Raw genomic sequence first — 15,992 nt, 5'->3', positions numbered from 1 at the left:
ACTTGTGGTATTTTATCACCCCCCCCTCCCCCCCTCCCTTCCCCCCCCGTTCCCTTTTTTTTTTTCTTACAAGATATTCTCTTTCATTTCAGAGTGTCTCTGTCAGGGAGAAAAATCCACTGAAAGTGAGCTTCCTGAAGGACACTCCACTGAGCAATTTGCAGGTTTACTTCATGGATCATCACCTGCATGTGACCCACCTGATAACCCACTCCAGCTGTACAGCAAAAGAAACCCATGCACTGGTCCACTGGACAAAAGCATTTTGAGCAAGAGCACAATACAGCAGATGCAGCTACGAAAAGAAAGCAACACTGACCCTCCTGTTAAGAAAAAAAAGCCGCCAGTTGTAAACAGAACCATATTTCACTCTAAAACTAAACCACTAGAAAATCATACACTGGTTGGCACATCAACAAGGATAAGCGAACAGTGGGTTATTACTACTGGAGGATTTGTTGAGCGAGCGTGCACACTTGGGAGAATACGATCTTTACCAAAGACTTTGCTTGAAATGCATTTGTGCAAAAATGTTTCAAAATCTGATTCTAATCTTATCACCCATCCACCAAGTGGCAAAAAAGCAAGAAGCAACTGGAGTGAACCCACACCAAGTCAGCAGTGCTCCAAAGGAAATTCTGAGAGAACACCTTCCTTCACATCAGAATGGGAAGAAGTAAGTTCTGTTCATTTTTATAAGCAAATATTTAGTGTTGTGAAAATACTGTTATTTTTTCCATTTAAGAGGTTGAACAACAAGTAGATCTTCCAAATTTTAAATCCCGAGAATATATCATAGTGTAATGCAAGGTAGTTCAACAGCTGGCACAAAATGCCATGCATTTTTATTCAAAATGCTGTATTTTTAATGATGTCTATTGTTTCCATAGTGAATGAAGTCAACTAGAAGTAATGCTATAATTTGTTGTGACACCGAATTTATTTTCTACCAAAGCCCTCACCGCTGACACTAATAAAATCAGAAAAAGTATTGTAGCAATGACCATTATTTATATATTCACTAAATATTTCCCACCACCACTCCTTTGAATGTATGAAACACACAGTTGCTCGTACAAAAGACTTTGTTTTAATTTTTACAGCTTGATTTAAAGGAAATTTTATATAGTTTTCTCCTAACTTTTTTTCTTTCTACTGTGCTGAGTTTCAAAAAGTATATGCAATTCGTCACAGACATGAAAGCTCCCATCTTACTGAAGTAAATTAAGAATGGGGAGAGTTTGTATGTTTACTGCTATTACAGAGAAGCAAGCATTTACCTTTAATATGACTGTCATGGGAGTGTGTATACATCTCCAGGGTACCATTTTATTTTACTTTTTTAGTGTGTTCTGTACTTATGCACAATATAGTAGGTATATGTTCAGACATAGTCAGTACAATGTAATTTACAATTATGCAAATAAGCTTTGGGATGAAAGTAGTGCGGTTCCACAAGTGGTTTATGTGGGCACAGCTACATTTCATACCTATTCCAGTGGCGTTGGGGCAGACAGGAAAAAAGGGAGCTAGGAAGTTTTCTGGAAATCTTAACATGAATGATTTAGTACTCCAAAACACATAAAAAATATTTTTATGCATTAATATTACTGCCTAAGTTGTTTTCTAGTGAATAACATCAACCATCGAATAAACTAAGCCTATACAATTAAAATCTGTCTCCTTTGTATCCATGCACAGAAATATGACAAAGCAGTTTCAAAAACAGAGATGACCCTAATTATTATTAGGACAGGAACTGTAGGTAAAGAAACAATAGTTTCATCAGTGTCACGCTTTAGCTTTCAATGTGTTCAAAAATGTTTCAAAATAAAAATCAAAGTGGAGAAGTTAATTGTCAACATTTGATTTTTGCCTTGTTCAATCTTGCTTATACTGTTTAGTTAATGAGAGTAATAATGCCAGAATTTCACACATGAAAAACTAAAAATAATGAAGATGGCACTCAGCAATTGTTTTCACTGTTTGCTCTGTTGTAGATTGATAAAATCATGAGTTCCATAGATGCTGGAATTAATACTGGACTCGGAGAGATGAATGATCACACAACAAGTAAGGAAAAACAACTAACTCTTGTTTAATTATAACTTAGTTGTCTGTAGGGAAACCACAGATAAGATATTGCTAAGTAACCTACTGTGTTGAAATCATTTGAGAGTATTTGAATAACTGTGAACAGAATCAATGTTGTTTACTTTTAGAGATGCATTAGGACCAGTATCCTGGAGCTGTTACTTTAAATAGCATATTGGAATCATTAACGTTGTTTTGAAATCTTACCAGAAAAATGCTTCTTCATAATGAAGCCCTATGAAGCCCTTCAACTAGAGGGATATTTTTAATTTTTCGCAGCTGAATTTTTTTTTTTAATTTATATATATATTTATTTATTTATGATAAGATACTCAGTGTATATGTAGTCAAATAGCTGCTGTCCATTTTTAAAGCTGGATAGGCTGGATAGCTGGGCTTAATAAAATGCAGTTCAAGAAGACCAAGTGCTATGTCCTGCACTTTTGCCACAAGAACCCCAGGAAACGTTGCAGGCTTAGGGCAGAATGGCTGGAAGACTGTGTAGAAGAAACGACATGGTGGTATTGGTTGACACTTGGCTGAACATGAGCCAGCAGTGTGCCCAGGTAGCCAAGAAGGCCAATGACATCCTGGCTTGTATCAAAAATGGTGCTGCCAGCAGAAAAACATGGAACTGATAATTCTCTGTACTCAGCCCTTGTGAGGCTCCACCTTGAGTACTGTATTCAGTTTTGGGCACTCGCTACAAGACATGGAGGCCCCAGTGAATGTTCAGAGAAGGGCAATGAAGCTGGTGAGGGGTCTAGAGCACAAGTTTTATGGGAAGAGGCTGAGGGAATGGATTGTTCAGTCTGGAGAAGAGGAGGCTCAGGTAACCTTATCACTCTCTACAGCTACCTGAAGGGAGGCTGTGGTGAGATGGGGGTTGCCTTCTTCTCCCATGTAACTAGCAATAGGACTAGAGGGAATGGCCTTAAGTTGTGCCAGGGGAGATACAAATTGGATGTTATGAAAAATTCCTTTCAGAGAGAGTGGTCAGGTGCTGGAACAGGATGCCCAGGGAGGTGGTGGAGTAAGCATCTCTGGAGATGCTCAAGAGGCGTTAAGATGCTGTAATGAGGGATATGGTTTAGTGGGAGATATTGGTGATAGGTGGATGGTTGGACTGGGTGATCTTAGAGGTGTTTTCCAACCTTGGTGATTCTATGATTCTATATTATCTAATGCTGTTTTGAGCAAATATTTGGCACAGTACTAAAAATATCACTGACAAGCCAGCAACTGGTGTTTGCAATGATGGGAAAATTTGCAACCTTCCCTAGTGTGATGAATTCAAAGAACTCTAAGTTATGAATAGCTCGTTGGTGTGTCAGCATAAATCTGTGCAACTGTACTGATAAGAATTTTGGAAGTATTTTACTATGTGTTTTTCCTAACTGATGGAAAGAAAACTGACAGGCATGACTGAATAATTTGGTCTGGAGGCATGGTTATGTTAACTCACCTGTACCAGCACATTCCTGAGGCACAGTAATGTTAACTCACTTGTACTGGCATGTTTCTGCTAGCAATTCCGAGCCATTCCATAGGTTTGTGTGTCAGTTGGAGGTCTACATACACATTACTTAAGATTAAAAAAATACTTTAACAACAATCCATTACACAAAGCATCATATCTGTACTAGATAAAATTGTCATCAATTAAGCAATGTTGACAGTTATTTTAATGTTTTCTGGACAGTGAGAAGAGAATCTAGGAAAATGAGTAACTAACTGATTTGAATACAAATATGATTGCAGATGCAGATTTTGTTTTGTTGAAAAAGCATTAAAATGAAAACTGCTAGGTATATTGTCCTGGAAGACTGTTTTTTCTTTCTGAAACTTGTAGTGTTAGTAGGGAGAATTATTCATTTCCTGGCTTTATGTTTGGAGATAGTAGCTTCTGAAGATATTATAAGAAACTCAGAATTTGCTGCTTATTATTTTTTATCCTGATAATACACAGGTAATACACTCAAAATCAGGCCTCTATTAAGAAACTGTACAAGTAAGAGCTGTGCTTGAAAACAAAGATATAAGTTCACAGCTTTGCGTAACGTAGGGATATGCAAGCACTATTATGTTCCTTCCTTTGACTAGCCACCATTTTTTTCCTTGTAATAAACAAACAAACAAACAAACAAACAAACAAACAAATAGAGTCCTACTGCAAAACTTGACATCAGGCATTTTGTGATTTCTTCTGTATGCATTATTTTTCTTGGAACTGAAATATGGCATTTTGTTCTTCAGATCTTTCTACTGGCAGGAGGTCTTTTTGTTTATTTCCCCAGGAGGGACTCTTGACTTGTAGCTTTCCTGTTTGGTGTGTAGCTGCCTGCAAACCAACATTTTTTTCCTTTCTGTTATCTCCTGTTGGTCTTCAGCTTGTTTAGAATTATGATCTGATTTTGCTCTTAATAATGGAATCAAGTTATATGTGTTATGAATCAAACCAAAATAAATAAAATAGGTTATTGTGAAACAAACCAAAATAAATAAAATAATAATAAGTAAATAATCGACACACAGACTCTATTGAAGACATCTCTTTCAGTTATATTTTCTTTCTGTTGTATATTCCTTAGAGTTCTTGCCTAATTCTATGATGTTGTCTGAATCCTAGTGCATTTTTAGTTCTATCTGCTGAAGTGCTGTAGCACTAAGGACATAAACTCCATCTCAAAACTTGACATTTGACTCTTCTCTTCCTAGATCTGTGCTAATATTTCTGATTATGTGTCCTATAACTTGGAAGGAAAACTAAGGATTATCAGATATTAATCTGAAATACTTCATCTGCTTACATATAAATATATCAGTTTTGTTAGCTGTATTTTTCTATGTAGATATACATATAAATTAACCAATGGAGATTAAACATTAAAAATGAATTATTTAATATTCACACTGTACAAGTGAAGAAAATTTCTGTTCATGTGCATCTGAAACCAGCTAAATTAATGAGCATTGTTTTTGGGAAGCTACACTTTTCTTGTCTAACGCATTTAGAGAGGAAGTGTTGACATTATTTTAAAAATTCAATGCGTGCCTTAAGATCTTGAACATGCTGTTAGTTAGAGCTATTGTATATCAGTTGGTATCCCTGAAAGCAAAGAAGAATATGGTTGTTCTTGGTACAAATCCAAAATCATAGGACTTGAAAATCACTAGAGATTTGGTTATTGTGGTAGTTGTTCTAAAGGGAGGCTATCAAGGAAAACAAGTCTCAAGGAGGAAGATCTCAGTAAGTATAGGGAATTTATTTATAAAAATTTCTAAGATGCAGATTTCAATGGAAGTATTCAAGGCCTGATTGGAAGACCGTGGTCTAATGGAAGATGCCCCTGCCCATGACCCAGAGGTTGGAAGTAGATCATCTTTAAGTTAACCCAAACCATTCTTTGATTCTGTGAAATTTTTGAGTTGTTCAGCAGAACGCTACTAAAGGCATAATTATGTTGCTTCACTAGTTGAAAAAAAAAAAAAAAGTAAGTAAACTGGCTTGCATAAATTGTCATATCTTCTTTCGGCTTAGAAATGATGAGGAAAATTTCTCTTTCTGCTAGACAGAAGAATAAAGCAAGCATGTATAGACAAGCCAGAAGTGCCAAAGCACTCAGTGAGATTCAACTAGCAATATAAATAAAAATTTAATATAATTACATTGGTATGTTTATAAGGAGAAGAAGAACAAAAAAATCTTTGGCACCTTAGAGAGGTACTGTAAGAAGGGGAAATCTGCTCATAGTAGGTACAGAGAAAGCAAAAATGTACAATAACCTTTTATCACAGACTACCCAAAAATATCATCAGTGAGCATATGACATGCACAGCTAATCCTAAGGCTACAACCTCAATGGTAGATAAGGAAAAAGCAGGTTTTTTAGCTTAGATATGTTATAATTGATTTGATTAATTCGATTTTGTGTTTCATAACTGTCTGAAATAAGCTTAGACTCACAGTGGGTTTTTTTGAGAATTTTTGGAGGATGCTTGAGTTACCAACAGACTAAAGGAGGATAATGTAGAGCTTATATTTAAAAGGGGTGAAGAAGGAGAATGTGAGGGATTATTTTCAATTCATAAAAGAGTTGCAGAATAAATGAGAAACTTAATATAGAAAATAGCACATAAGTAACAGACAACATGGATTTGTCAAGAGTAAAATTACTAAGGCAGTCTAATGCCCTGCAATTAGCACATATCAGCTTTTATAGGTAAGGAAAGATCAACAGATGCCAAGAATTCTGATTTCAGCTAAACCTTTGACAACATCTCATATATTTTTATTTTGAGCAAATTAAGTAACAATGGCTAGATGAAAATAAGGGTACGTTAGGTGGATAAATCTCAACTTTAATGTCGAAATTTAGACGTCTATTATGCAGTCTGCATTAAAGACATCCAAGCTAGTTGTACGCAACTAGATAAGCAGGCACTTTCACAGTACCATTCATCATCAAAATGTCTGAAGCAAGGCAGATGGCATCAAAAGTATCAATCAAGGGAGCCTAGAGAACTTCCTTGAATGTAGATATCTAAAACTAGCTGAGATTAATCTCCATATCTTCTCTCCAGGACAAAATTTTAAGGACAAATATAATGAAGCATTCAAAGCTATTATTAGGCAGATTGTGACCTCTGATACATTCAGCATATTCTTAAAGATTTATGGATATTTGCCACATATTAAAAAATCAGTTGAGGTAAAACTAACCTTATCTATAGTCAGTTGAATGGGTTGGGTTTCATGTGCTTTCAGCCCTTTCTGTAATCAATCTACTTTGATAATATGATTTAGATTGAACTCATCCAGAAGGTGGAGTTTAGTAAATTGAACAGCTGTCCTTTTTCTTTTCTTTTTTTTTTTTTTTTTCCCCAGCATAATAGATACTTCTACTGATTAGTAATATATATTTTGCAAGGGATTTAGAAAAGCTAATATCTTTAAATATCAGCCATCTGCACTTCTCTGGTAAAAAGAAGAAACACTTCAATTTCTGATTTTCTTTGCCTAATTATAAACATATTTTTCTAGAATAAAAATCTCTTTCAAGGCATGCTAAGCAGTATTTCTGTTAGTTGGAGCCCAGTAGCTGTTCAGATGTATGTGATTCAGAGGTTATTCTGCAAGTCATTAGAAAGGGAATGATCAAGGAGTTTTCTACTTTGGAGATAACTTTTCAGCATGGGTAATGCCTATCGCATCATCATGATTAAAGTAAAAATTGTTTCAAAACAGAGTAATTAAAATAAAGACAAGGAAAATAATTATGAAAAATAATTCCTTATCAAGTCAGTCTACAATGAGCTTAGGACTGAGCTGGCATGTTCTAGTACATGGAGGCTGATTTACAATCTCATAATTCTGTTAGTGATTAATCATTTGGATACTGTCCATAGATACAATGCAAGTACACTCTAGTCAAGTTTTCTCTGCTTAGTTGAACACATCCCTGTCCCTGAGTGCCCTTGTTGTATCTAGAGAACTGTGTTATGTTAGTTATGGGCCTCTCATTATAAGAAAGACATGGAAACCCAAAAAGATGATCAAAGAATCAAAATAAAGCTGGCAAAGGGTCTGAGGCACAAGTCTGATAAGGACAGGCGGAGGGAACTGGAATTCAGTCTGAAGAAGTGACGGCTCAGAGGTGACCTTATCGCTCTCTACAACAACCTGAAAGGTGGTTGTTGTGAGACAGGAGTCAAATTCTTCTCACAGGTAACAGCAATAGGGTGAGAATCAATGGCCTCAAGTTCTATCAGAGGAGGTTCAGGGTGGATGTTAGGAACCATTTCTTCATAGAAAGAGTGGTGATATATTTGAACAGCAAGGTGACGAAGTATTGAATATCTTGGAGGTACTCAAGAAACATGTGGATGTACCACTGAGACTACCCGAATGAATGCCTTTCAAAGATTAATGCTGAAGTACATGAAAAACTGTACTAGGAAGCATTTTGTGGTATAATTTCTTTGATCATTTTTTACAGAGATGCAAGTTATAAGCATTAATCACAGAAAAGTTTTTTCCGTGTTTGTTTCATCTTGTCTACTGATATGACCAAAGTTACTAGCAATGAATTCTCATTCTCAATATAGAGAAAATTACAAGAAATTTTCCACTTCAGGTTTCTGAGAAATGTTAGTTTGAGCATTAAGGTTGTGAAAGTAAAACAGATATAACTTCACTAGAAAAGGAAAAGAAGGGTTCAGGTAGTACCACAGCCAGAAAAGCTGAGTGAGAGGAATGAGTTCACATTATGCCCTGTACAACTGTAACATATAATAGAAATTGCACAGATCTTTGCCTGCCAAAAGCTACATACTCAGCTTCCCCTGTTTCTCCCATCTGTTTCACTGCCACTGTTCCGACATGAAACCTTCATCTTACCTAGTAGTGCTCTGCCTACAAAAGCTAATGTTTCACTCCAAAGAAGTTCAACTTTATTTTAACAAATGAAGACTTGTTAGGCTTGCTGCCATATGGTTGCAGTTTTGGCAAAGTGGTCTTCCTCCAAAGCTGTTAATATCCTCCCTCCTCAAGGGCAGAAAAGAGATAAAATATAAGTACTTAATTAAGGCAGAATTTTAATTAGATATGTGTAGGCATATTGGCATAAGGCAGTTTTCACAGCAGTAAGTTATATATTAGAAAGTATGTACTTCATTTGTAATTTAGTGTATATTTTGTCCAGTTCTCTGTTTTAAATCTTTATGTGGTCCAACTAAGTGCTCTGATAAAGTGGGCTCAGTTTGTGAATTTTAATAAAATGAGCTATGCACCCTCTCACAAAGTGGGAGCCCTCTTAAGCTTATTGTTTTAAACCCACAACTTTGCATTTGCAATAGCCAACCATAACTAAACTAAAATAAGGATAACATCACTTCCCTCCCAACTCCCACCTTGTCATTGAAACTGATATGTTGTGCAAAAAGATCAAAATATCTCTAGCATCATAAAGAGGGAAAAAAATATCCAGAGGGATCCTGACTTTTTAACTGAGAGAAAAGAGAGCTTCAGCAACTGGTCTCTCCTCCCAGTGCTGTTTGATGCTTCAATAGCAAATGCGTATACAGTTTGAAATTTCTGAACTGCAAGCCTGTGAACTCTTTATCATCATTTATAGGACTTTGCTGTAGGGAATAAGCTCCTATTTTTGAGTCTGACTCTGCACTTCCAACTCCAAAGTGAACAGTGGGTTTTAAATCAAAACAGCAGAATCACTGGCAGGAATTCAAGCAACTAAAGTCAATATGAGATGTTATAGAAGGGGGAGGTGATGTTTATTTTAGACAAAACCATTTTCAGGCACTCACATTCTCTTACTAATGGTGTTTGTGTGTGTGTCCATCCAAATTGGGTCCATGGTCACTTGGACCCCACACAGAAGACAAAAGATGCTCATTATTGTATCCTTATCACATCTGTTGGGTTGCTTTTGATTAGCAGTTGTGGTTTTTTGTGGTTTTTTTTTTGTTTTTTGTTTGTTTGTTTGTTTGTTTGTTTGGGGGAGGGGGGATCAATCTTTAGGAATCAACAGTTGCTATGGTGTGATTGTTTGATTCAGAATTTTTCTTACTTCAGTGGTGCTCATTGTTTTTGCTTTGTTGTCTTGGACTAGGACTAGAGGTTATCTTTCTTTTGAAATAGCAAGGAGACAAATAAGATCTGATGTTCTATTATGTTGTTGCTGTCTTCCTGTGTAGTCTGTAGGGTCTTCTGCAAACAAATTGTCCATGTTCTTGTTTATTAGAGTGCATTCCTTTTGTCTTGATAAAAATATGATTCTTAGTGTTTTACTGCTGTCAGTTATGTGCTTGGTTATCAATGCAGACCATGTTCACAACCCTTTCTACCACTATTTCTTCTGATGCTTTCACACATGTGTTTCTCTTCATGCATCATTCATACCTGTCTTCATATTTCTTTCACAGATCTCTGCATTTCAAATGATCTCAATGGTAATTGAGGTTCATGTGATTGACTAGGTTACAAATAGTGGAGAACAGAAATCATAAAACTGTAAATTATCTAGAAGTATCTTTGACATTTATTTACTGAGAACATGATAGTCGTAATGAATTGCATGCCACTGAACTTACCCAAAGATCGCATAAATTCTCCAGAAGAAATCATAAATAATGGGATTAGTGTTCTGTTGACTACTGCATTGTAAAAGCCTAATAAAAGATAAAGATGCATCTGTTTTAATGATCCATTGAATACCAAAATAAACCTTACAGATGACTAGGCAAACTGCAGGATAATTGTAGAACTTTCAGCTATGTTTTATAATAAATGCAATGGGAGTTGGATGTAAAAAACAGCAAGCATTTATTTTGTTTTTGGTTACTCATTGACAGTTTTAACTTGTAGTATCGTAAATGTAGTTTTTAGCTACACACTCTTAAACAAATTAATCAGAGCTGGTTTTGCAGCATCCTACTAAAAATGAAAGCATAGACTAAATTAAAAGGGCAGTAAAAATGTAAGTAATCAGGATTTTTGTAACCGCATAGGCTGCAATTCCAATTAACTTTCTTTATGCACTTTCACTCTCACTACAAGTATCTACCAACAAGTACCTTTTCTGTGTGTCCACACTTTTTGTGTCTTCTGTTAGACTTTTTCCAAAACTGCTTGCAAAGCAATTCAATAATTATATTCACAGATTAGGAAAAAATAATAATAATTAAAAAATCATTTCTGGAATATATCTTTTAGAAAGCATAGAGGCAATTAATAACAAACAAGGAAGCTTAAGAAAATAGAACAATAGTATATAAAGATTAATGATGTTTATGAGTGAATAAATATAAAGCCTAATTCTTGACTTTTTGTTTGTTTGTTTGTTTGGTTTGTTTTGTTTATTTGTGATCATCAGAGTGTCTCATGCAAAATTTAGATAGACTACATTAGAACTGCTTGAGAAGTGGTGTGATGTTTAAGCATGTTTGGAAACAACAGTACTATTTTGAAATACACTATTCAGAAATACATAAAAGTTATTCATGCTTTTAAAAGTTTGAATGTATTTGCCTATTTTTCTATAACCTTGCTTTACAAAATCACAATGATGAGAACAAAACCAAACTGAAATGTAATTAAGTTAATGCTGTGAAAGCATCTTCCAAAATAGTATTTCTCACATAACCACCAGGATTCTAGTTATAGCAAATGGGACCCTACCCTTTAAGTCCATTTGAAAACCTTTCTGAAAATCGTGATGTTAGCACTCCAGTCTACTCACTGTCAGATCTACCTCACTGAGTTATAGGAATTGTATCTTTTTTTATACCATTGGGCTAAACACTGCAGAGCTATGTCCATCCATATAGAAGATTGTTTGGAGACTTCAGAACATGAAACAATGAAACAATGGCTTAAAACATTTTGTAGGTTATTTCCAGTAGAAATGAGGCCATGCCATTTTCTTCTCTGAACCATTTCACTTCACAGGGAGTATTCAGAATCTGTGTGGTTTCCACAAGGGTAGTTTGTCTGGACTTTACAAAATAGAATGATAGAATCCTTAAAGTTGGAAGGAACCCTTAAAGATCATCTAGTCCAACTCCCCCACAATGAACAGGAATGCCACAGCTAGATCAGGTTATCCAGGGCCTTATCCAGCCTGGCCTTGAAAGTCTACAGGGACAAAACATCAACCACATCACTAGGCAACCTGTTTCAGTGCCTCACCACCCTCATTGTAGAAGACTTTTTCCTTATATCTAACCTAAATCTGCCCTCTTTAAGCTTGAAATTAATGTCAGAATATTTGCTGGTGTGCTTAAAAAGTGACAAGCTAATGGTGCTCTCATTTTATAATGCTCTCATAAGTATCACACTGTAATTCCAGAGGATAAGAGACATTTATTTCAAGCTATGATAAATTATATGAAAAGAAAATGATCAGATTAATTGATATTTTTATGTTCAGCTTTCTTCTTGCAGTTTAATCTGGACCTTGCAACTGCGTAATCATTTACAGCCATGTATATTAATTTTGAATTCATCCAATGTCACTGAATTGAAAAGCATTTATTTCTTAAAATCAATTCTAGTGTCAGCGACAAAATGTATGCAAAATAGGAATTAGCACCTCTGTGGAGTTAAAAGCATCTGTTGAAAAATGAGGCTTTCACAGTCTGTGGCCAGGCAGTACTCTAAAGAGAGCAGAATATTCCAAAATTCTAAAATAGACTTTATGAAAATCATAAAGTGATTACCAAGATTCTCTAATTCTCTAAAATTTTGTTGAATATCTTGGTTGGTTGGTTGGTTATCTCAGACAAACTTAACATTACTTTTGTACTTGACCACCAAATATATGAGGGTTGATTATTTTCTGGCCAGTAAGTCCATGAGGGAGTTTATTTTTCATAAGGTATATAAAGATCTCAGTCTGCTAAAACTGAATTAATAACAGCATCCTGAAAATTTGGTTGATTCACTCATCTTTCCTTCTTAATCTTGTAGTCTTCAGATTTAAATAGACATGAGTCCTTGGAAACTCTCATTTCTAGTAATCACAAGAACATCACATGCTAGTTAAAAATCTTTGGCTTATTATAGATTTTACAGTGCAGAATTGTTTCTAGATTTAGTTCCATCTACAGAAAAATAATTAATTTAAGAAAATGAACTAAGTAAGGTATATTCATTTGCTTTCTAACCCAGACTGTTAACCTGAATTTCTGATCAAAATACTAGAATCTTAGTCTTCTTTCCTTGTCATTTATTCAGGAAGATACTGTGTTTGAATGCCTTAAAATCCTTCAAGAATTATTTGCTTTAATATTTGCTACCTCTACTTCCTTACTTCACAACCTATGATGTGGGAAACTTTTCAAATCTTTGTTTTTCTGCTTTTACTTTCCATTGCCTTTAGCTTTTTATTGCAACTCTTAAAGGGTTGATGTTAAATTAGTTTGCTAATATGAATTAGAATTAAATGCTAATAATAGCATTTATTGTAAAGCTGTGAACTGTTCTGATATCTGCTTCTAAAGTATATTTATTATTCATGGCTATGCATACATTTGGATAAATATTTTATATGAATTCTGCAGTTTGACTTTTTTTCTGTTTATGGGATGTGATTGACCACCTCAGTTACTTAACATTACTTCTGTTGTCTGGTAGGCTACTTGAAATATTTTAGAGAGTGTAATTACAAAGAATAAATTATCTCCTTGGTACACAGATCCCCTTATTTGCAGACATATAGCATTCATATAGAGACCAGTAATTCCCCTCAAATTTATGCAAGCAAAAATATAAGATAATGAAAATTTCCAAATAGTGAATGTCAGGCAATGTATCTAAACAGCTCACAACTAGAATTCAAGATAATTTAAGAGTAACTGTATGTAAATAGAATAAATAATTTAGTTTTAAGCAAATAATTTTTCCCTCTTTTAAAAAGGTTCAGGAAGGGAAGTGGGGGAAAGAAATAAATAAAAGAGATAGATAGATGTGAAACTAAATTGCAGGTTGTTGTAGCTGCAGGTCGAGTGTAACATGAGCAAATTATCACTATGTACGAGAAGAATAAGTGAAAGTAAAGTTAAATAGAGACTATAGAAAAGGAATTATAAAATGAAGCTAGAAAGAAAAGGAAGGAGAAATGGAATTCACCTGACCAGTTACTGAAAGGAAATCACAGTAAAATCTGCAGAATCTGGGGCAGAGGAGCCTCTGGGCCTAACTAGGCAAAGGAGAAGGGTTGGAAAAAAGTGACAAAGTACCTCAGGTTGAATATGATTTTTAAAGTGATGCCCAAGAAAAATCCTTCAGTCTTCATCTTTTATACTTTAAAGAGTCATTATTTCAAAGATCTGACAGTTCACTACAGTGCCAGCAGCAGGACTGTATATTTCCACTGTTCTCTGTTGGACTTTTCAGCAGTTCCCAGGTCGATGAAATTACAGCTGCCATTTACTTTGTGTCTACATTTAATTTCTTATGATATTTCCGTGAAGTAGGCTTTCTTTCAGTCTTTTTAAAATATTTTCTTCAAATATTTCTCTGTTACTCAGTTTTGCTTGTTTGCAAGTCCAGTATTGGTTAGCATGGAGCTGCACAAAGATTTCTTCAAATTTGAAATTATATGGATTTGTTTTATGGGGCTGGGAATTATAGCCTAAAGTTTTAGGATTACATAGCGTTTTTTAGCAAGTCTACATAGTATACATTTATGTATGTAAATTTAGTGTGCTAGTCTTTAACAGTAGTCTGAAGACTTTGCTGAAATAAATACATTTTGATTGGTCATGGTATCATGTAAATTTTAAAGCTACGTTTTCATCCTGGATGAGAACAGTGAAAATGATTACTCATAGGTGATAAGTGTAGTGCTACTACTATCCTGCAAGAAGTTCCTGAGACAAGCAGGGAAATTGTTCTGAGAAACTACCTTGTTTTTTTCAGAAAACGCTATTAACTTGCATCTAAGCTACAATTACCCTTTAGATGTGAATAAGATTCCTGAAAAAAAATGGTAGGTATCTGAAATGTCTGTCCTACCAAAGAAAATTATATTAAAATGAGTAATGTCATAGTATAGCAGAGGTCCACTGAGGTTTGGTTTAATGTCACCTGCTCACCACTGCCTCCATCAGTAGCAGCTTCTTTCATGCTCAAGAAAAAACAAATAGCTGAATTCCAATTGCATTCTAACTGTAGTTTTCCTGAGTGGACTATAATCACAGCAACCTAATAGACTTGTGATGGTATCCAGAAAGCACAGAGTCACATTTCCTTCAACTTCTCATTGAACAGAGTTATAGTAGAAAGTTGGAAGATGAATCTAGCTTTCTTTCGCTGCAACCAGTCCAGGAATACACATTATTAGTTTACTCACTAGAATACCCAGTCATGCTAACTTTCCTGTGGCACACTCTCTGTTACAGTATTGAGATATAACTTTTTCTCCAGCTGAAATCATAAATACAAGAGTAAAATTATATTCCATGCTATGTTATGTGAGGCAGAAAGCTTTTATTCACAAAACTCTAGTTTGCATATTTAGTATTTAGTTCTCCAGACCTGCTAAATTGCTTGTAAACTGAAAGATTAATCCTTTCATATTGTGATAATCTCCTCTCAGAAATGTTTTGGTCAGTAGCTACTGCAATTCTCCTGTCTTTGATTCTATAACACCAGAAGTGTTTAGTAATGTTCAACAGGTACCAACTTATGTAAGAAAATAGCTTTTATAATTTTAACTGTGGCAGCACCTTCCCTACAAGTAAATCATGACAGTCCCTGTCATTTATTTCTTTATTTTCTTCAATAAAAAAAGAAGGAGAAATCCATGGTGCTAACAGAAGAAACAGTGAAAGAGAGGGGACCATAAATTCCTTAGTATTTAGAGCAAATCTGCCTTACATCATGTGAACACTGATATCACAGATTAAGTCAATTCCACCACAAGGATATTCTGAGTCTCACTGGGAACAAGACATCTTGTAGAAATTGTTGTGTATCATACCAGATGGCATCTTTCTTGCAGACATCACTTGAATGTGCTTCTATTGCCTTGGAGAAGAAAGAACAAAGTATTTCTATCCCTGTAAGAGACTTCCACATCGATTCTTCCATGCAGAAAAGAGTGCATCGGTTTGAGTTGTGGTCTCACAGAAGAATTACCATGGCATTTGTGTTCTTTGAAATCATAGGAAACACAGTGATATTTAAATGTATTGCAGGTGAGACCATATGTTACAGTCTGCACTGTGTTTTTCATTATCAGCACCAGCTTTAGGCATAGGCAGAGTAGGCATTGCCTGCTGTAGCACATGCACACAAGGCTGGCACTGAATCATAAACTTGAGTAAAATGAAGAGAGAGCCTTCTGGTCTCAAAGCAGTGGCTCCAGTTTCCA

The 15,992-nt window shown here is 35.2% G+C and overlaps 1 protein-coding gene across 9 annotated transcripts in view; it reads left to right on the top strand.

The window, feature by feature from the left end:
* The window catches only part of ANKS1B (ankyrin repeat and sterile alpha motif domain containing 1B), a 393,719-nt gene that overhangs the window by 183,606 nt on the left and 194,121 nt on the right, over window positions 1–15,992 (top strand). For all 9 annotated transcript variants that reach the window (XM_032444024.1, XM_032444026.1, XM_015858789.2 and 6 more), the window contains 2 exons: window positions 93–676; window positions 2,001–2,073. In XM_032444024.1, the coding sequence (XP_032299915.1) occupies window positions 93–676; window positions 2,001–2,073 (657 nt within the window). The remainder of the gene's footprint in view (window positions 1–92; window positions 677–2,000; window positions 2,074–15,992) is intronic.

Source organism: Coturnix japonica, chromosome 1 (genome assembly GCF_001577835.2).
Source record: "Coturnix japonica isolate 7356 chromosome 1, Coturnix japonica 2.1, whole genome shotgun sequence".
Taxonomy (NCBI): Eukaryota; Metazoa; Chordata; class Aves; order Galliformes; family Phasianidae; genus Coturnix; species Coturnix japonica.
This window is presented reverse-complemented; position numbering and strand designations above follow the sequence as displayed.